At 42.5% G+C, this 21,819-nt stretch overlaps 1 protein-coding gene across 2 annotated transcripts in view; it reads right to left on the bottom strand.

Annotated features, from left to right (window-relative positions):
* SOBP (sine oculis binding protein homolog) overlaps positions 1 to 18,182 on the bottom strand; it is a 163,401-nt gene extending 145,219 nt beyond the window's left edge. For both annotated transcript variants that reach the window (XM_026511699.4, XM_026511700.4), the window contains exons 1-3: positions 17,808 to 18,182; positions 4,186 to 4,324; positions 2,209 to 2,394 (exon numbers count right to left, since the gene is read on the bottom strand). In XM_026511699.4, coding sequence (XP_026367484.1) covers positions 2,209 to 2,394; positions 4,186 to 4,324; positions 17,808 to 17,903 — 421 coding nt within the window. In that variant the 5' untranslated portion in view covers positions 17,904 to 18,182. The remainder of the gene's footprint in view (positions 1 to 2,208; positions 2,395 to 4,185; positions 4,325 to 17,807) is intronic.
* Positions 18,183 to 21,819: the final 3,637 nt, after the last annotated feature.

The following is a 21,819-nucleotide window of genomic DNA, read 5'->3' on the forward strand; positions in this document are numbered from 1 at the left end:
TATCTACAACAGCAGAGTTCAGTAGTTCTGATAGAGACAGCACAGTCCAGAGCCTAAAACACTATCTGGCCCTTTATAGCAAAAGTCTGCAGACCCCTGCACTAGATAATATGATTAAATCAAAATTCATCTCTCCTGTAAGTGTTTCTGTTCAGAGATTAATGGAGAAAACTCCTTGAAAGCAGAGATCCTGTCTGTATCTTTGTCTTGTCACATAGAACCTTGGAGAAGCATAGAATCAGGGTTTAGAGCAGATACAGAAAATTAAACACGTCCTTCCCTACATTTTGTTTTCAACAGATGAGTGCTTTGGAGTTGCATGAAGACAGCATAAAACCACTGGTGTTCAGTTACTCTGGCTTCTAATTCCTCCGAGTTCCTATGTCTACAACTTCCAAGGCTCAATTTTTGGCCTGTATCCCTTTGCATATTTATTTCCTGATCTGATGTGGAATTAGAGTTAAATGGGGGCTGTGTGCTTGAATTCCACGTGGCTGGCTCAGCAGGAAACTCCAGGGCAGGTTTTTTGGCACGCCAAACTCATGTTAGCCTCAGCTATGCTAATTTCTAAAGCTGTTTGCTTTGCTCAAATAAATCTTAGAGGGGAACTTGCATTTGGATGCACACCTTTGTATGCACAAATTATGTGCATGATAATTCTAGGGCAGACTAAGGACTGAAAAAAAAAAAGAGGCCCGGTGTTTACTGAATGGCTTCAATGTGGCAGGCACTATGCTAGGTGCTTTACGTGTACTTTCTCATCTCATAGCCATGACAATCCTGTGAGACAAAACTGTGATCCCCATTTTACAGATGGAGAAACTGAGAAGAGAGCTTATATAACATGTCCGTGTTCACAGAGCCGGTAAGTGAAAAGGCTAGATTTGAGCCCAATCTGTCTAAATCTGCCTAAATCTGAAGCCAGTGTTCTTTCCACTTAGACATACAGCCTTACTGATCCCATTTATCATCACCACTCACCCAAGCCACTGGACACGCATTGGACTATGAACCCTACATTTACAAAATTAGTCACTCTTCCCCTTCCCAGTGGCCTATGCAGAGTATGTCTTTGGCCCTTGGGAGATACATCTGGGTCCCTCTGCATCAGAAAACAACCAACCAAAGGAGAATAGGGACATTAAAAAGGCAAACTTTATGTGATACACAAAATATATTAGTAATTAGCAGACAAACACAATTTCAAGTGATTTTGACAGGTAAATGGATTTTAACACCGTATCTGAGGACCTCAACATGAAAGGACACTTTTACTACTAAAATGGAGTAGGCTAAGCAAGAGAACATACCCATACTATGAAGAAAAATGTTAGTAACACTTGGGATATGGTATAAATATATTTATAACATAAGCCCAGGAATTTATATCTACAAATATCTTCACCATATATGGAAACATAACCACACACCTATCTCCCCCCAACCCAAAAAAATTCAAACATTCCCTTCAGTAAGTTATCGTAAGTACTGCCATCAAAACTCACTATTTTATCATTGTTCAACTGAATATACAGAAAAATAACCAGTGTAGCAATTAAGCATTCTAGCATAATTCCAACATTTCACAGCAAGCCAGATACAATATTATTGAACTTCTTTCTCTGTCTGACACACAGCTGTACCCTAGCTTGCGCTATCACACAAAGCTCAGCCCATTACCATCCAGCTTCATACGCTGCCATCTGATTTTCTGGAAATATTAAAGAACTGATTACATTTGCATGCAAGTGAAATTCAGACATCCATTTTTCTTTAAAGCTCTCAAAGAGAGTTTCCCAGGAATTAGAAAGAACTCCATGGAGGGGATGGACAATCTAGGTTGTTTCTAAGAAGGACGTCCGGCTCAGGAGACCTGGCCCTCACAACACCACCACACCGTTCAGTCAGTCGGTATATAAAATTATTTCATCCTTTTTTATTTTTCACAGATGATTCCAGAGAAGGAAAATTCCTTTTTTGTAGCCAGTGGTAGGAAAAATTCATTCAGTTGAAAGTAGATTGGGGACTTTGCCTAAGTTTGCCTAACAGAGTAATGCTACTTTAAATCACACATGCACTGATATCTCTTGTCTATGAAGTTCCTAAGACAGTCTTTTCCAAAGTCACCTTGGGCATTTAATAATTATTTATAAGATAATTACAACTTTCTATGAACCATTCTCATCGGAAACCCCAGTAACGACTTACCTGCTGGTGGCTTTATGAAAGGCGGAGGAATTAAAGGTACAATAATGGGCACATTGCCATGATCCTTGGACCCTGCAGGTGAATCACCGAGTCCATTTCCTGTGGCAAGCCCTGAATAGCCTGTGCTTATATTGTATGGTGAAATAACACTGTCCTCGGGTAATTTTGGTTTTGGCAAAGAATTTTCTGTAAAAGAAAAAAAAAATCACATTCAATATTACAAAAGGACTTGTTTTCCTTTGGACCACGTTTTCTCAAGTAAAAGGGCTATGCAACAAAACAAATTTTTCCTTGCAGATTTTTAAACACTTTACCGGAACTCCACAGACCATCCTGGACCTTTTCAGCCTTGTTACCATAAATTTCCAGGTGGCTCCTTTACAATTTGCTCTACTATGATAGCTAATATCTCAATTGTATCATGGTGATGACTTTTAGCACTGTGAAAGCCCATAGAAACCTGAAAGGCAATTAACCTTTTCCGTGTACAAAGTGATAGATAGCAGGCATCACCCTCTGGCTACCAGGGCGGTAGGCTAAAACCATGCTCCTCCAGTCCTATCACTAGGGCCCACTGTATTAAAAGTTTGGTCATAATAATCAAAAGAACCAATGAGAAAGAAGCAGATTATTAGAAAGAAAACTTGCTTCAGAGGGTAAACTCTTTAAATCAACCAATTAATATCTATTAAATATTAACAAAAATGAAAATAAAGAAAACTTACAATGATTTGAACTTTGTGAATTTTATCCTTGCATGTGAATCATATAAAAAAAAATTCAACCATGGAAAACAACTTTTTCCCTCTAGAAGCATATCCTGGCACTCTCTCCATGTTCCCCAGAGGCAAAGATTATTACCTAGACCAAGTATTATACGAGCTATTAGTTTATAGAATATAAACTCATGACTTGCATTTTTCATTTACAATGATGATACTATCTCTGTAACATGATGTGTACAATTTCATAGCGGGCTTAATATGAAATTTGTCACGTACATTCAATTCCACATGCCTGCAGGACAGCTCATTTACATTTTGTTGCTTGGCGTATAAGAAGGAAAAGCGCTATCTTAGAGACTGGAAATAAAATGCATGAGCAGGTAGTTTATGCCAACAGATTTTTAATGCAGTGCAAATACTGATCAAATTGCCAATGATGATGCACAATGAATCTTACCCACATTTTATTGAAGTTCACCAAATGGATTGCTTCTTTACATACTCCTTTTCTTTGACAAACTCTCACTCCAAATTTAGATTCGTAAATTCAGTATACATATCAACACCCACCAATGGTTCTAGGCTTCCCCCATGAGATATCTGACACTGCTATCGCTGATAGAATCAGTGTAATCCAACCTGGCCAAGTGTCTAATTTCCACTCTTTAGCTGGGCTTTGATGAAAATTCTTATAAAATAATGTGGGATCCAATCATGCACTACTCTCTTACTCCTCCTACCCTGTCCAAGGCTGGGGTCAGGAGGAACTTCAAACACAAAACAGAAATAGGGCTTTTCTTTAGAGTTCCCACCAAAAAAGGAGGACGAGGGGATTACCAAACTAACCACAATTTTCTCTTACGGTCTAAAAATCCAAACCCAGTATTTCACTTAATAGAAAGCTCCAGTCCCCAACAACAAATATATCAAAGACTCAGGAAATTAGGAGGAGAACTTAGCAAACATTGTCCCTTTCTATAAATCTGTAGGCAGGACCATAACCCTTAAGGTCCCTAGCCCTCGCTAGCTAGCTCTCCCATTGCTGGAAGGAGATTAAGCTGTGTCTACTTTTGTTTTATGTTGTGCTCTTACATTCTGTGGAATTCTGCTTACGGGACAGCGCCACTGGGGATGTACATTTAAATCAACCATTGGCATAATCAACAAAATGAGTCCCAAAGCAACTCAATTCTGGCAGGTTGAGATAGTTAATCCTTCTTTGCCTGAACAAAGGGACATTAAATGTCATTACCTTTGAGAACAGAAATGTGCTGCCGGCTCTCTCCATCTGTAGGGTAGCTCCTGAATTCAATATCTTCACCATCTTTCAATTCAACCTTATCATAGCCATACCAGCCAAGGAGTTCATTCATAGTGTTTTCTGCAAAGTTCTGAAAGAAAAGCATAGGCTTCTTTTTTATATAATCAATAACTATTTGAAAAGAATGCATAAAATCGAATTCTGTTTGCACTACCCATTTACGGCCAGACCAGCCCCACCTCCCCGAGAGTCGTGTTCATTTTTCAAATCACGTTCAAAAACTGTAACGCATTTAAATCTCAGGATGACACATCCAATTATGACAGGCCTTCAGACATTTGCAACTTAAAGATAATAAGAAGAAAAGGTATTTGTCAGTTTTGCTTACAAACAGGAAGTCATATTCTAGAATATTCTGCAAAGTCTATATCCCACAGGAGCACAAAAATATTGAAAGGTAAAGCACAAAAACAGCTAAGAAAATATTTTGAAAATGAAATCAATTAATCGACCTTTTTGTGGTTCAGATTGATTTAAATTAGAATTGCTTTCTGATTCAGGTATTGTTTTTTAACATCACTCTTATCTCAGATAAAGCAAAATCTCAGCCAAGAAATAATGTCTCAGTTGTCAAGGCTACAAGGGTCTCCCTTTTTAATTTTCCCTTTGCAAGTATATACTTTAAAAATCAATGCATAATTTGCTTTACAAATTTCACTAGTGACAGATTCTTTCTCCATAAAATGAAAGATCACTATGATTGTCTTCTGACAAGTAACGTAAAAGTATGAAATGACTTTAAGGTTAATAGTCAGCCCAGATTTTGGAGAACACCTGAAAACACTTTATGAACTATAAATCAATATATAAATGTAAGGTACTATTATTGTTGTTATTATAGATACAAACTGTAAAAATAATGGGTATAGTTGGACAGCTTTAAAGCTTTAATGTCAGGTGACTATTTTTTTGTGACCTTATCAATGCTAGATTTGGAAACAAGATGTGAGACTATATTAATGATTTTAACGCTTGCATGTGCCTTAAAACATCTCTGAGAAATTGAGTAGAGTGGTAGTCACCAGGAGTTCGAGCGTGAGGGAAATGGGGAGATATTGGTCCAAGGATACAAATTTCCAGTTATTAGATTAACAAGTTTGGAGATAAAATGTACAGCATAATGATTACAGCTCATAATACTGTATCATATACTCAAATGTTACTAAGAGAGATCTTAAATGTTCTCAACACAGGAAAGAAATGATAACTACATGACAAGATAGAGGTGGTAGCTAATGCTTAATGGTAACCATTTCGCAATATATAAATACAATAAATCAACGTATTGTACACCTTAAACTTATATAATGTTATGTGTCAATTATATCTCAATAAAGCTGGGGAAATTTTTTTTTAAATAAAAATAAGGGCCCTGGGGGCGCCTGGGTGGCACAGCTCTTAAGCGTCTGCGTTCGGCTCAGGGCGTGATCCCGGTGTTATGGGATCGAGCCCCACATCAGGCTCCTCCACTAGGAGCCTGCTTCTTCCTCTCCTACTCCCCCTGCTTGTGTTCCCTCTCTCGCTGACTGTCTCTATCTCTGTCGAATAAATAAATAAAATCTTTAAAAACAAAAATAAGGGCCCTATGCTGCAGAATAAGGGTTTAAGACATATTGAATGAATTTTTTTTTTTAATCTCTATCTGGCAAGGCATTCTGAGCTTCCTAGACTTGCTAGAAAAACTATATATTCTAACCTTCTCTGTGGCTCAAAGAACCTTTTCTCATTCTCCCTAGAAGCTGTCATTTCCGAATTACACTGGGATGTATAATTTATATACCTGAAACAAAGCACCCAGGCTAAACCAAGAGCGTGCACAGCCTCAACGTGTGAGTTCCTGTTCTCCTGAATTTCATGACTTTAGATTTCAGCAGGGGTTGCATAAAAAAGAAAAGATATTACACTACTGACTCCACAAAAACAAACCTGGCATTTCAAACCACCCACAGAATGCTAGATTCTTTGCTTTAGTGCCCACTTAAGCTCAGAGCTCCAACTGGGTCTATCTGTGACGGTATAGTGCACCGGCAATTTAAAAAAATCTAGTCGGATTGATTCAGTGCTACCATCCACAAGGCCAACAGTCAGCCATATCAAGCTTTAGTGAGGCATTTATTCTCTCTGATGGCTGGTCATGTCCACATTAAATAGACATTCTTTTCATGAATGTACAAAGATGATATGATCGATATGTATAATAAGCTCAGCAACTTCTGGACTACCACTGAGGAGGACTCAGCTAAATGCTGCTCTACTCAATCAAAAGAGATCCCTTTAATGAGGCGTCAGTCTCCCCTAACACCCAATTCTTTTAACTAAGCTAAGCGCCTGGACCAGAGAATGACAGTCGCTAAGCACACAAATCGAGGCCCTCCATCAGTGGTCCGGCAGCAGAAATCCCCAAGGGTAAGGATTACACCTGACATCAAAACACCAGCTCCCAACAGTGTTAAAAGCCAGATTCAAGCCATTCTATTGGTCTGTGTGCTATTCACCCCAATCTCCAAGAGATCTGTGCCAACGAGACAGAAAATCTTTCGCATAGTAACTCTTGGCCACCATATCCAATTTTCTAGACCGTTTGTATCTGGGCGCCTCTCTCTCTGGTTCTGTCTAACCTCTGAAGTGACACAAAGGCTACAGATGCATAATTCATGGCACAACCTCCCAGCCAAGGATATAGATTTGTTTGTTTTAGTCCAGCTGCAAATCCATTCAGCTTTTCAGAACCAATCTCAGGGATGGAATCCAGAAGTTTCAGACATTAGGGTAAAAACTGAAACCTCAACTGGATGATTAACACCAAATTCATATTATTGGGGCATCTTAATGGCATCGCTTAGTTTATGGCTTGTGCTGAAAATTCAGAGGCTTCGTGGAACAATCAATATGAACTTGATCTATTCCATGATTCTCAAGTTACTATAAATGTCAATGAAAAGAAACTCTAAAACATTTCCTTTCTTGTCAGTGAAAACAAAAATAAACACCTTAATGCTTTGATATATGAGTGCAAAAGCAGAAAACAAAAGGTTTATAAACCCTCAAGCCATAAATCTCAAATCTTTCATGAAAGGAGAAGCAAGAAGAAAGAAAGAAAAAAATGAACACCAAAGTTTCTTGTAGCATAAGAAATAGACTATTACTTCTGTCTTATACACTACTGTATTAAGAAATCAAAGAACCCCAAGGAATAGACAATTTAAGATTTTTAATTGCTAGGTAGAATTTGATGCTAGATCTCATATGGGCTCATTATGGTACTAAACCAAAGGAAATGAAATAGATTTTTGCAGTTATCATCCAACAAATATAATATATCCTAGAAGAAATGAATTTAATGTTTATGGCCCATAAGGGTTTTCAAATCGTTCTGGTAGAAAATTCCAGCAGTTGTTTTTTCCACATTTTTTGTATTATTACCCTTAAAAAAGGAGTTTTTTATTTAAAAAATTATTCCTTTCCTACGAAATTTCTCATGTATGTTATTTTTTTTTTTTTAAAGCTGATAAGCATTAAACTACAAAGATTTTTGAGATAAAGATGTTTGGTAATAAGGCAAGTTATTGTACCAAGGGAGTGAAATTTGTTTCCCCCCAAATATTCACCCAGCAAATGTCCTAGAAACAGGGTGGGAAACTGAAGTCCCTCAAGGTCCCTCCCACCAGTAAGATTCTCTGAAATCAAAGAACTTCTACTTACACAAGAAATTAAGTACCTTTTGCAGAGAAGTATCATGATTACCATGATCATACATCATACATTTTACTGAACAGTTACTATTTCAAATATTTTATCATTGCTCCCATAAACCATCAAAATTGTGCCAGAAACTTCAATATTCTGGCATCTGCATCGCATTTTGCAGACTGCCTCTCACCCTTGGAAGTGGCACAAAAATCCTCTCTCATACCATGTGGTCCAATTTGGGTTTGGAAAATAGGTCACTATAATTATAATGATAATGTCTAACACTCTTACAGCACTTTACAGTGTTTCCACATCCTTTAACTCTCTTGTTCCTTTCAATAACCCTGTAAGTTGGGTATTTGATTTCCACAATAAACTTCTGGTGAACCTTTACGATACCCTCATTTTACAACAGAAAATTAGAGCATCCAGAAGGTAAATGACAGGCATGAGACATCACCCAATAAGGTCAAAACAAAAATACAGATCTTCTGATTCTTACATCATTCTATGATCAATTCCATATAGTCCAATGTGTCAGCAATTCCAAAGGAACTACCTCCTTGGACCCATCAAAGAGTTGCAAAGAAATCATACTACAGGATGTCACGTATAAAGAGCTTTCCAACTAAGGCCTTTATCTACCTATGTTAAAACTGCACTTTACTTGCTTTCGGATTTGATCATTGGCCTCTATTCTCCTTAATTATTTGTATTGTTGGGAGGGTTCAAAATTCACTGTTGAAATTTAGTCTTCTCATTTTATAATTTTTGGGGCATTGCATCTGATTCCAATTGCTTTGTACTTTTTTTCTTTTTTTAAAATGTTTTAAAAATGTTTAAATTGTTTTTTAAAGATTTTATTTATTTATTTGAGAGAGAATGAGAGAGAGAGAGAGAGAGAGAGAGAGGGCACCAGCAGGGAGAAAGAACAGAGGCAGAAGGAGAAGCAGGCTGCCCGCCAAGCAGGGAGCCCGATGCAGGCCTCAATCCCAGGACCCCAGGATCATGACCCGAGCCAAAGGCAGATGCTTAACCGACTGGGCCACCCAGGTGGTCCATACTTTTTTTTCCCCTTAATATTTTATTTTATTTTTATTTTTATTTATTTATTTAGAGAGAGTGAGCAGATGAGCAGGGGAAGGGGCAGAGGGAGAGAGAGAGGGAGAGAAGCAGACTCAGAGGGAGAGAGAGAGGGAGAGAAACAGATTCCCCACCAAGCAGGGAGCTGACACAGGCCTCCATCTCACAACCCTGAGATCATGATCTGAGCTGAAATCAAGAGTCAGACGCTTAATGAATTGAGCCACCCAGGCGCCCCTAATTGCTTTGTAGTTTTACTATTTGCCCCCATACTTCTTCCTTACCCTCTCCAATTCCCCTCTCTCAGTTCCAGGGCTCCTAAGGAAAAAAGATATTCCTAACATTTAGTCTGAAAGCATGAATTAAAAAAAAAAAAATAGGTCACAGAAAGATGATGGAAAGGCTGGAAATTTTACTATTTCCCCATTCCTTCTGAGTTCTTTTGATACTTGCAAAATATATTTTTGTTGAAACTTAATTTCCAGGACATTCATTAGATTCTCTCCTTATTTACCTGGAGGTACTGTACAAATGTCAGTCTAAATGATTTTTCACTGAACATTTTACTGGTAAATAATACAGAGTTAACTTCAAGACACTTTGAAAATTGCAGTAATTACAAATTCTCACAATACTTCTGAAATGCAAGTACTTCAAGTTCTTCAAAAAGGACTAATGATTTTATTTTGAAAATACCAAACAGATTTTAAAATATAGGTAGGTACCGGGGCACCTGGGTAGTGCAGTTGAGTCCCACTCTTGGTCTCTGTTGGGGTCGTGATCTCGAGGGTCGTGGGATTGAGCCCCCAGTTCCTCAGTCATGCTCAGCGAGGAGTCTGCTTAGGATTCTCTCTCCCTCTCCCTCTCCCCCCAAACACTCACGCTCGCTGTCTCTCTCTCTCTCACTCCCTCTAAAATTAATAAATAAATCTTTAAAATATAGGTAGGTATCACTGACTTCTTTCTTACCAGTCCACATAAAACTAAACGATGACATGTTTTCAACTTTGTATCTTAAGCAAGAGAGCAGAAAGTTTTCAGAGAGCTCCCAATCATTCATTCAAATGAGGGAAAAGCCATGTCCTCTCTCTCCCCACAAATATAATTCCAAGTTTCACTCCAAGTCCCAGTTTTGATAAAAATATGCCCCCTATCCCAAATATACTATAAGTTACTGAGGGCACAAACCTTTTATTTCCCCCATGCCTCACCTAGGACAATGCCTAGCACTTACAATATACTCAAGTCCATGTTGTAGTACATTTGAATACATTCACAAATATTTTCTTAAGCGTATAAATACAGAGAAATGATCAAATAAATTTCAGGGAAACTGATTCTAAAAATAAATAGGTGCAAGTTAAAAGAATTGTAATATCCAGTGTTAATGAGCTATCTCTGAGTATTTGAAATTTGAGTTGATACAACTTTCAGAAAAGGTTATTTGACTGAATGCTGTAAAAGCCTTTTAAAATGTACATAATACCCTTTCATTCAGAAATTTTATTTCTCAGCACTGTAGGAACTATTCTAAGGAAATGCGTGCAAAAATATGCATGTTCAGGAATGTTTATCTTGGTGTTTTTTTTCTTAGAAACAAACTATATGCCAAACAATAGGAATCTGGTTAAATAAATTACAGCTTAGTCATGGAATGACTAAAATGGAATAATATTTTGCCACTGAAATATATGCTGTAGATAAATTTTCACTGCCATGAAAAGCTATTAACAATATATTAAGTTTTTAAAGGAAGGTTAGTACACTATAAGACCATTTGTGTTTAGGAAAAAAACTTATATATCACACATAGAAAAGGGCATTAAAAGATACATATCAAAATGTTGATAGTTATTTGTGTCTGGGTGGGAAAATTATAGGCTTTGTTTTTCTTTTAGCTTACTTGTGTTGCTTATTCTACCGCTTCTATCGTGTCCATGTATTTTTATAAAAATAAATCATTTTAATTAAAAATTAATTAACACATAGTCTTCTCATAGACAACCACGTCAGCCGCATTCACAGTCCTAATGACAAAAAAGGGATCTGTCAGTTACATGACTTAACCTCAAAACACTCTGACACACATCGTCCATGAAAGTGAAGCCTATGAGAAATACTTTCAAAGGAAAAGGAAACCCCCAATCCTAAACAATTTACAAGGTAGGGGGAAAAAATTCTCGTATCTCCACTGGTTGACGATTACAAATGATAGAATGATGGTTATTTCTGGAAAATACTTTATCTCCCTTTTCATCTCCTTGTGTTCTGGGGTACATTTCTATTAAGCGTCCCTGAACTTGTTAATTGAGATTTTAAAAGGGGGTGAGAGTAATCTGCAGAAGAGAGCTGGTTGCTTTTGCAGAAGTAAGAATTGAGCTTGATTAGAAGTCAGTTTCTAACTCTATCCCCACATCTGGCCTAAGGTTGGGTCTAAGTCATCTGCTTTACACAGACCCACTGGATTGGCTTTATTTTAGAGTTCTGCAAGAAGGTCGTAAGGTAAAATTTAAACAGTGCAAAAGAAATATTGTAAGAGCCCTTTACAGATTACAAAAGTACTTCCACATTCATGATCCCACCGGATCAGACGGTGTCCTAAGGATGAGCCACTCCCCACAGACGACCCGTTACGGGGTCATCCACAGGCATGGAATCACAGGACCAGCTGGATTTATACAAGAGTACCCATTGAGCACCAACGGTTTTACCTGAACTACAGCCTTTTAGCTTGAGATCCTTTAAAGATGGTCACTGCACTCCATTTGGATCATTTTGCAGCACTGTTCTCAGCCACAACACTATGATTACAATGCAGTTCTAAGGGCAGAAGACACATCACAACACTAACATCCAACTCCAGCCTGGAGCAGGCCTGTGTAGAAAGTCTTGTTCTCTTACTGATATATTCTAAATGGGATGTCTGTATAATTGGCATATGAAACCAAAATTGTGTGTTTCCACATATAAAACCTGCATTGCTTTATTGTCTTGTTGCGACATAGAGCAGATAATTATGTCCCCACATTTTAATCTGTGGCCAGGACATCAAATGTCCTAGAAAAGGTCAAACAAATGCTGTGAAATTGTGGGTTCCAGCCCTGAGGCTAACACAGTGACAAGCGAGGCAGGTGTGCGGCTATATGCAGCTGTGTCCAATCACAGCTGCAGATCTGCCCTACAAATCACCAGGACTTGTTACATTGTCTTTCTGTCCCTGCCAAAGCCACTCGCCTTCAAACAGGACAGAGTTCCACAGCCCTTTGGTTATATAAGAGATATATTAACACCCATCAGTCTACAGATCCTAAAATATACATTCAGCAAATCTCACTCACCACATTCTTTCATGTCTATTTACATGTTTCAATTGGCACTATCAAAAACAAAGTACCCTAGTTTTTTTCTCATTCCACCCAGTAAGATCCCTCCTCTTTTAGGAAAATATTCAATAATCTTATTAGCTTGTGAGTGTAAGTGTGGCTGACTTCCCATTCCACAAGAGGAAGTTTGAGACTTCAGAGCTTTTTAAATGTTCCGCCTTCTACTACTTCTAATAATTTTTTTAAAAAAAGAAAGAGAAGTTATGAAGACTCTTAATGAAAAGGACTTGCCTAGAAGATATAAAAAGTATGGTCACTTTAACAAGACACTATCGCTCCCTGCAACTCTCCTTTTTTCAGACAGTCACTTGTGCTCACTGGTATTTGCCCTTTTCGAGGCCCTGTTTTTGACTTGCCTTTAAAAACTCCGTTACCTCTTGGTTTCTATGAGTCTGTCTTTCACACAAGGAGAGTAGGGCTTGGCTTCTCAGAGCAGTGCTTGGCAAGCACATAGGCAGGAAACGCAGAAGGGAATGAGTCTGTCAGACTCATTTTCTTCTAGTTCAAATGTTTATTTCAGATTCGGGAGGAAGTGGAGTGGTTCCTTTCCATTTCCTCGTCTCTGGAACCTGCGAGTTGTATAAGGCTTAGAGAATCTTGCTCTATCACACTCACAGGTTCACAGACGGAGAAAGAGACTCTCTTCAGAAAACCCTGGTTTGAACAGAACAGAATTCATAGCTCTCTGTGCCCTCCCACAACTATCTCTTAATGGGTTTTGACTGGAGCTTTGAGCAGGACAAGGGAGAGCAATGTGGAGGACAAAGCTGGTGGGCTCAGGAACACCCTATTCCAGCTTCCAAGGAGTGAACATCCAAGGATGTTCCAGCTGACACTAGTCCCCAGCCCTGCCACGTGGCACCCCTGAGGCCACTGCTCAGCAGAGAGGTCCGACATAATTTGTGAATGCCATGGTGAGATCTGTCCTGAGCCCACTTTCTAGGTTCCTGAGACTGACTGTGTCTGACATCAGGATGGAGTCTCAGCAGCAAAACTTAAAATATACCTGTTTAAGTAGTGAGCTTATTTCAACCTTGAACATGCTGACTTTTCCACACTGTGATCTCTCTCTCTCTCTCTCTCTCTTTTCTTTTTAATGGAAACCTATTTATCTCACTGCACTCACCAGCTTGGCTCTGCAACTTGCTTTATTGTCTATGCAGTTGACACAGGTCATTTTTAATGCCAAATGGAGACCATCAGAAACCAAATTAGCAAATCTTGTGGTGAGTTTACTACTAAACTCTAACAGATGTGCCTGACTCTAACTGTAGGCATCAGGGCTGAAGCATAATTTTAGGTACAAATTACTTACCGGGAATATTTATAGACAGAAAAATTCTTCAGTAAAGGAGACCCTAAGACATTTAACTCAGATTATCCTGTAGTTTAACAATTGATAGAGAAGTAACATTGTAAATGCATTAATTATGGTTTGTTAAGGGAAGTTTCCAGGGCAGAGGGCTTGATCTAATCACATTGGTTTTGTCAAAGCACTTTAAAAGATAAAAATCTGACTCATTATCTCTACTCATAGTGTAGTTTTTTTGAGTTGCATTACTGTTCAGTAGCCACTGATCCTGTTCACTAATATCCATGTATGCAAAATACATACCCTTAAGTACAACTATATTTACACTTAACACATATATTTACATTTACACATCCAATAGTACAAACTAGTTTTTATATTTTATCTACCATGCTCTAGATGAACTCCTAAACTCAATTAGCCCTTCTGTATGCTGGGATTCCCTCCTAAGATCCATTTATTATAATACATATGAGCTAACAGTATACCGAAGACTAATATGTCTTCATTAGCTACAATCGCAATACTCACTTTAGAAACAAAAATAGTCAAAATGTAAATTGCTTCGCCATCTATTCTTTTTAAATCATCTCTACTGGTCACTAATTAAATAAGGCATACTTATTGTAAGTACTGTAAAGTAACAAGTCTCTTTAATCAAGAAAAACCAGGATGAAGCGAGGGAGAAGAAAAGGAAAGATAAGGAAACATTGTAAAGGTCATAATGAGACAAGCATTTCTACTTAAAGATATTTTCACTACACTATAAGCAAGCTATGCCAAGTCATGTACTTTTCACACACAAAATTATATTGTATCAAATTTAAAATTGTTACAACTGCCATGCACATTAAACCAGTGATAACGAAAATGTAACTCAATATCTGATCTAGTGAAACAGCGACCAACATTAGCTCCCAGCCACGTGAAGACAATCTCCAATGCCATTACTGGTGTCAGCTAAACCTCAGCCAGTTTGTCTTCTCCAGCCATTTTAAAATAAATATGTAACTATCTCAATTAGGAGATCTTGAAGAAAGCCTCATGATGAGGTGATTTTATTGCTCATTCTCAGTGCCCTGCATTTGCTGTACTTAAAATAGACACTTGTACCAATGTCCTTTCTATTACCCGAAGGGGAAAAAAAAATCACATACACACCAGTCCTTTTTCTTTCAGCTCACAGAGAAGCAACTTGATCCAACCAGTGTTGAAACCTGAGTAGGTCACTGTACACCATGATAAAATTCCCTAATCCCTGAGCCAAATCTCCCTAAGGGGGGCCTCCTCCTGATCCTCACTTCCCAGGCTGACTTTTCCATTCGCTCTCTCCTCTTTCCCCCTTTCATTTCCCCTACCTTCAAGCCTTGATATGTGATCCTTGGTGGGGGCTCAGGTTTCCGTTTTTACAGCTTAGGCCGTGCTAGCTGTATACATTCCTTTCTTTCTGCCGGGCAGTGATTACTTACCAGGGTTTAGTTTACACTGGTCCAGATGAAAGCCGTTCAGATGAAGGCAAACACAGCCAGGCAGCTCCAGCGGCACCGATATGAAGCTGCACAAGGCCACATTGTGTTCTCGGTGACATTTTGTTGCACATATTTTTATACAGGGCAACCAACTTGTTATGTCACTCTACACTTTAGGTTTGGGGACAAGGAGGAGTAATTACGATGAGACTTAAGGAGGGGTTTTATTGATATGGTTATTAATATTAAATGCAGAAAAATATTAATGAGTTCAAGATAACCCTTCCACTGTTTGAGAAATTATGTTTCAAATGAGGACTCTGGGTGCTCTTCTATTAGAGGAATACCTACCTACAAAACAATTCCTCTAGAAATGGGAATCCATGCCTATTGGCATGGTGTGCACTGACATGACTGAAGATTTCTGCCGGGATCTCTCATACATGGGTCCAAACCAGACAGAAAATACCAGTCCTACAGGCAACTGAATTATTTGCTGTGTAAAACTTCTTATTTAATGCTAGTCTGCACAGAAACGATGAGGACTAAAACTTCAAATAGTAGCTGGTGATTTGAAAGAAAAATAACATTTTAAAAAGAGGAAATTCTGTGCACGAAGGTTAATACCATACTTAGTCCTGCAGCACTGGCTAAAAATTGTGTAATTTTTCCCCTTCACACAATGTTGTTTTTGTTTCTTCCTCACCAGTTCAGACAAACATCTGTTATACTGTAGAAGGACAACTATCTCCCAAACCACGGAGTGCGCCCGCAGCCAAAGTCAACAACGCGAGCCCCAAGCATTGAGCACAGTCGGCCTTTATATCCAGCCGGGATAACATTTCACATGTTTTGATTAAAATTAGCTAATTTGTAATTCTAGAACCTATGAAACTTAAAAGCTGCCATCCATATAGATCACATTAGGCAGTGTTTTAAAGGGCCAGTGCACGCTGTGATTTCCTAGTGCCTTCACTTCTCTCCTCTTCCTCCACCCCCAATTTAAAATGAAATGGAAAAGCAATCTGGAAATGCAGGACGGGAGGGAAGGGTAAGTGAGAAAGAATGGGTATTGTAGACTGTTTGAATTCCACCCCCATTGTAAGACAACAACTCCTACCGGTCTCTCTTTTTAAAAACTATCATTGAATTCAGTGGTGGTTTCCATCAGAAGGAATGGCACTGATTTCCAAGGCAAATCTTCCTTAACTGTCCCTGGACTGATTGATGCTACCCCTCATGCTTTCAGGCACAAAGTTCCTCACCCAGATATAAAAACTCTAATCTCTAAACTGAGATTGCTACAGATATTTTCCGGTGGAAAGGAAAGCTAAACATACGCACCTAGGTACTCATAGCAAGTCGCATCCATGTGCCCCTTTCTAAACAGGGGCTTCCCAGAAGACACTCTCATAGAATATGCTTGTTCTAATCAAGAAAGCGTCAAAATGCCGTAAATTTTATTTAGTTGCATGCCATTTTCATCCAGTCTGTCTTTTAAACACAAACTTCGCCAACCTGACCAAGTCGGTTGGCAGTGTTTAGAATTCTATGCAGAAGATGGGGAACACCAGGACGGTTACAGAATGAAAACTAAAGTCCCCCTAAAAACTGCCACTTGTTTGTGATCGACAGAAAGAAAAACACATATATTTTTTGAAATCCAGAGAGACTCATGAAATCAACACAGAATAAAACCCTCGCCAGGCAAAAGCTTCAACTTCATGGAAAATAAGGGGGGGGGGGTCCGGAGCTGAGCGTTGCTCTTGTGCAATCGCTCCAACGCGAACAGCTGGAGCGCCAGGCTGCTGCGCTCACCACCTCTGGAGCACCGCTGGCCTGGCGGGGAGCCCGGCCTCGCCGACAGGACTCCGGGCTGGCCTTTCCGAACAATGGGCAGGCGCTCTGGAAGGCCGCCCCTCAGACAGTTATCTTTCAGCCGGGCTAGCCCGGGTCTGCTAAACTGGGAACTGGAGCACGCAAAGGCGAGCGGGAGGCGGAGGCAGCCGAGTGAGAGGAGCGGACAGGGGCGGGCGAGGCGAGCCTGCCGTCAAAACGGTACCCAGACCCATGCCGCTGGGGCCGCACTTGCCGGGGCACTGACAGCCCCTTTACACCATGGCAGCTGGCTAGTTGGGGCGAAGCGGGATCGAGGAGCGGGGAGATGAACTGCAGAGAAGGGTGGAATCGAGCGCTCCCAGGGTTCCTCGGCCCGGCAGCTCCTTAACTTTGGAAGGATCCGAGGAATGGTTCCCGAAGAAAGGGGGGGGGGACTACACCGCCGACTAGGAAAGCCTCTTCACCATGTCCACCCGCCACTTGGGCCCCCGGTCCCCTCCCACTGAAACGCGCCTGTGCCAACCTGGGGTTTATACGGTTAAATAGTATGTGGTTTCCCGGCCGCCCCCCACCCCCATCAAATCGGAGGTAGGCAAATCTCGGGGATGCAGCCCGCGAGTTGGCCTCGGTTTTGCACCTGGAGGAGGAGCTGAGGCTTTCTGGGCATCCTACAGAAACTGACAAGCGCTCCCCGTACCCCCCAAATCCATACAACGGCCCAAAGGGAGCGGACGGAAGAAAGAGCTCAGTCTCTCCAGCCCCGAAGTCCAAAAATACCTTCATTTCCTCATTGATCTCCCTTTTCACTGGGTGAGCCGGTTTCCTGCTCCTTTTATTTTCCGGAGGTCTCCCTTCTTTCTCCATTTCTGCCATGTTTTTGTGTCTGGTTTCTGTGGAGATGAAATGGCTGCTGCCGCCGCCGGCGGTGGTGGTGGTGTTGGTGGTGGTGGTGGTGGTGCTGATGGTGGCAATGCTGGCGGAGGTAGCGGTGCTGGCGGGGCTGGGGCTGGGGCTGGGGCTGGGAGGGGGGAGGGCAGGCGGGCGCCGGAGAAGCGGGGTCTCTTCTAGCGGCGGAGAACGTCAGTGGCTGTCAGAGGGAAAGGTAGCTCGAGGAGTCTCGGGGATGCCGCCGCCGCCGCCGCTCCTGCTCCCGCTGCCGCCGCCGCCGCCGCCGCCAACGCCGCCGCCGCCGCCGCTGCCCCTGCCGCCGCCGCTGCTTCTGCCGCTCCCGCCGCCGCCGCCGCCGCCGGGCTGCATCCTCGGTGCCCCGTGGAGTCGTCAGCCATCTTCAGTCGCTCTGTCCGTCTGCATGGGCGAGGGGAACGAGGGCCGGGCGCGGAGAGAGCTGCTCTGGGCGTGCGTGCGTGGATGTGTGTGTGCGCCCGGGAGAGCGCGCCAGCCCCGGCGCCCAGCACCTCCCGCGAGCCGAGCCGGGGGCGGGCCGGGGGCCGGCGCGGGGAGGAGGGGGCGGGAGGGAGCTGGGGCAGGGAGGGGGCGGGAGGGAGGGGGAAAGGTGGGGGGGCTAGGACGGCCCCCGGCTCCCGAGCGGGCGTGGCTTCCACCGTCGCTGAATACGCGGATGCTGCGCGGCTTCGGGGGCTGCTCGCGGCCGCTTGCTCGTCCGCGGCGGGCACCGGCGGGACGCGGCGCCCCTCGCGGCTGCCACCTCGGCAAGACGGCCCCCGGAGCCACCCCGACCCCAGCTGTTCCCCTTAGCTCCGTGATGTAGGCTCGCGTGGGTCTGGAGTTGGCTTTTGAGCCTGTCCTAGAAGCTGCTGAGGAAAAAAAAAAATGAATGGGGGTAAAGGGAGGAGGTTGGGCGGTGGGAGGGCACGGGGACCCGAGGTCGAGTTACAGGAGGGCCGCTTTCCTTTCCCCCGGCGAAGGCGACTGCGCTCGCCGCCTGCAGAGCCAAGCGCTGGGGTCTCGGGGGAAGGAAACCACAGCCCTGACCTCCCCCACAGTTGCCAGGATAGTGTTCCCCTCCGGGGGCCACCTCAGGGCGCGTGGAGGCGGGAGGCCCCCCGGAGAGGTCCCTGCGCCCGCTCCGCGGGTCCCCAACGCGGCGCCGGCAACGACTGCGCTGGCAAGACAGCTTTTGCCTCTCATGAACCACTTAGAAGTAGGACAGCTCGGCCCTCAGCCCCCTGTTCTTTCTTCTTTCTTTTCCCTCCAGTTCGTTCTCTCTCGCTCTCTCGCTCTCTCTTACACACACACACACACACACACACACACACACACACACGTGCCTCACTACAAAGTAACAGCTTTACCCTGTGACCCCGCGCGCACCCTTGTCCCAGTGCCCTGAGCTTAACCTCAAATGCATTGGGTGCTGCTGGGAGCGCAGGGTCCCGCGTAGGGTTCCGCGCTCCGGGAGCTGGCTGCCCTCGCTCCGCCCGACGGGACCCTCCCTACACCGCCCCGCGACACTTCACCGCGACTTCCCTGCGCCCGCTCCCCCAGCCGGGATGGCTCCCCCTGAGCTCTCGCGCCTCCGCTTTGGCCCTCTCGGTGCACGCCTGGGGCCAACCAGGCTCGGATTGCGTTTGTCGCTCTCTGGGTTGAGGCATTGGCTTGAGCGATTTGATGAGGCTTCGGTGAGATACGCAGCCCTGAATGCTCTTACGCGCTGCAGGGGACACATTGACGTTCCCCTCTTCGCTTTCCCGCGCCGCGACACTTCGTAATTACCTGACACAATGCGATATGGGGGTGTCCATTGTTACAATGCTTGTTATTATGGAGTGTTCATTGTAACAGTGGTGGAACTTAAAATTACACAATTTTTTAAGTACTTAAAGATTGAATGAATCGGTTTGGGGAATATGAGTCAGCTTTCCATTAAAATCTGTTTGGCCTGTCAAACGAGGCTCATTCTGGGTATCACATTGCCTAATTTGCATTTTAGCATTGTTTTGTTTCTTGAACGTCAAATTAGAGATACTTGGGAGCGTACCCGGGAGGGCTAAGCACCTCCACGGTGGCTATTTTGCATCTTAGCGTTATTTTGTTTCGTAAATGCCAAATTACAAATACTTGGGAGTGTGTCCAAGAAAGCTGAGCACCTCCCCTCGCCTCCTCTCTTCCCTGTGTGGAGGGACTTTGGGGCGGGGGGTGGGGGGGAGCCGCATCCTGCTCTGCGTGGCTCGCTGGATCCCAAGCGAGCCAGGAGGCCAGAGTTAGCGAGGCAGAATCAGACTGTGCTCCTGCAAGGGGTCCAAGCAAAACATTTGCCCGGAAAAAATGTTTAAGATCTTGGGGCGGTTATCTGGGGCAGAAAAAGTCAAGAGAGGAGGATTGCTGAGTTTTTAGGGAGCGCTCTGCGGTACAGGAGTCCCTTTATTCAAGGTTTTTCCAGCAACCTCTGGGAGCGTACCCAGGTATACACAGGTGTGAGCCCAAGTCCTCTGGGAAGTCTTGAAGCCAGTAGTAGCCCACAAACGACCTACAACGACCCCGGCAACAAGAATGAGGAGAGGAGCCCAAACCTCTTTGCACAAACACAATCCTCCCCCCCCTCCTTTCCTAGAACAATAACACAACATTCCCAACGTGTGAAAGTGGGTGTATTTCTAAGTGAGGAATAGCATCCCAATGCTGTTGCCAGTAGGGAGAGATGAAGAGCGGGTCTTTTTGGTTTTTCAATCTGAATTTCATCCAGAACATCTGATAATATGTGGGTGGGAGATAGTTTGTTTTCTCTGTTTTGTCCTCTTGGTCTTTAATGAGAAGTAGTCGGAAACTTTTTTTTTTTAATATTCTAAAACGCTGGAAACATATGTTGTAAAGTATACACGAAGTGAAGCTTTTTGTCTTCTGGAAACATACTTAAGTCCCCTCTGTTTCCTTTGGTGCCAGAAGCATTACAATCGATTCACTGTTGTTCACTTGATATCAAATAACAAGTTCTATACCAGAAGTCCTAAGATACAGTTTCACAAGTTAAGAATAAACAGAAAAGGTGAACTGTAGCCCAGAGTTATATTTAAAGGCAGCTATACTTCCTTTAAAGAACATTTCTTCTTCTGCAATGGCTCATTTAATAAAAATAGTGATACTAATCAGCTACCTATTCTTTCACAGTCATATGTCCTCCAGAAAACTGAGGTGAGAACGTTGTCTTAGAATCCACGATGCATATTTTCAGTGACAGAATGAAAGCTCATATAGTATGTATGTGGAAACTTTTAGTCCAGAATGAACTTCAGAACTAAGATTGTTATACCTTGTTAATGGCAAGTTTTAGGTTTCTTCAAGTGTATTAAAAATGAAGACAATTATAACAAGAGTTGCTGCTTTATGAATTTGGACATATCATGAGTCTAATAATGTTACCTAGATAACTGTATACAGTCTGTCAGACTAGAACTCTATGTAGGTAGGAACAATCTCCTACATCTCAAAGAGCCACTCTTTCCTAACATGATTTACCACTATGCTCTAGCCACCAGCTCACACACACACACACACACACACACACACCACCATTCGAGGCCCTAGACTTAGAAATAGTCTTCAACATTCCCTTTACTACCCCTGCCAGTCACCGAGATAAGTATAGGACTGACCTTTTTCATACATTCCTCAGGTATATTTTTGCAACTTTACTCTTTGAGGCTTCTCTTGATATTCATTCTAATCAGATTCACCTAGAAAATACATCACAGAGAAGATAGGAACCCCCCAGGATGGGGTGCTTTGGGCTCTCAACCTCTAGATCAGCTTCTCTGTCATCTCTAAGAACACCTAACTCAGAGGCCCCGTCTTCATGCCTGGTAAGGAATGA

This window comes from Ursus arctos, unplaced genomic scaffold (genome assembly GCF_023065955.2).
Source record: "Ursus arctos isolate Adak ecotype North America unplaced genomic scaffold, UrsArc2.0 scaffold_13, whole genome shotgun sequence".
Taxonomy (NCBI): domain Eukaryota; kingdom Metazoa; phylum Chordata; class Mammalia; order Carnivora; family Ursidae; genus Ursus; species Ursus arctos.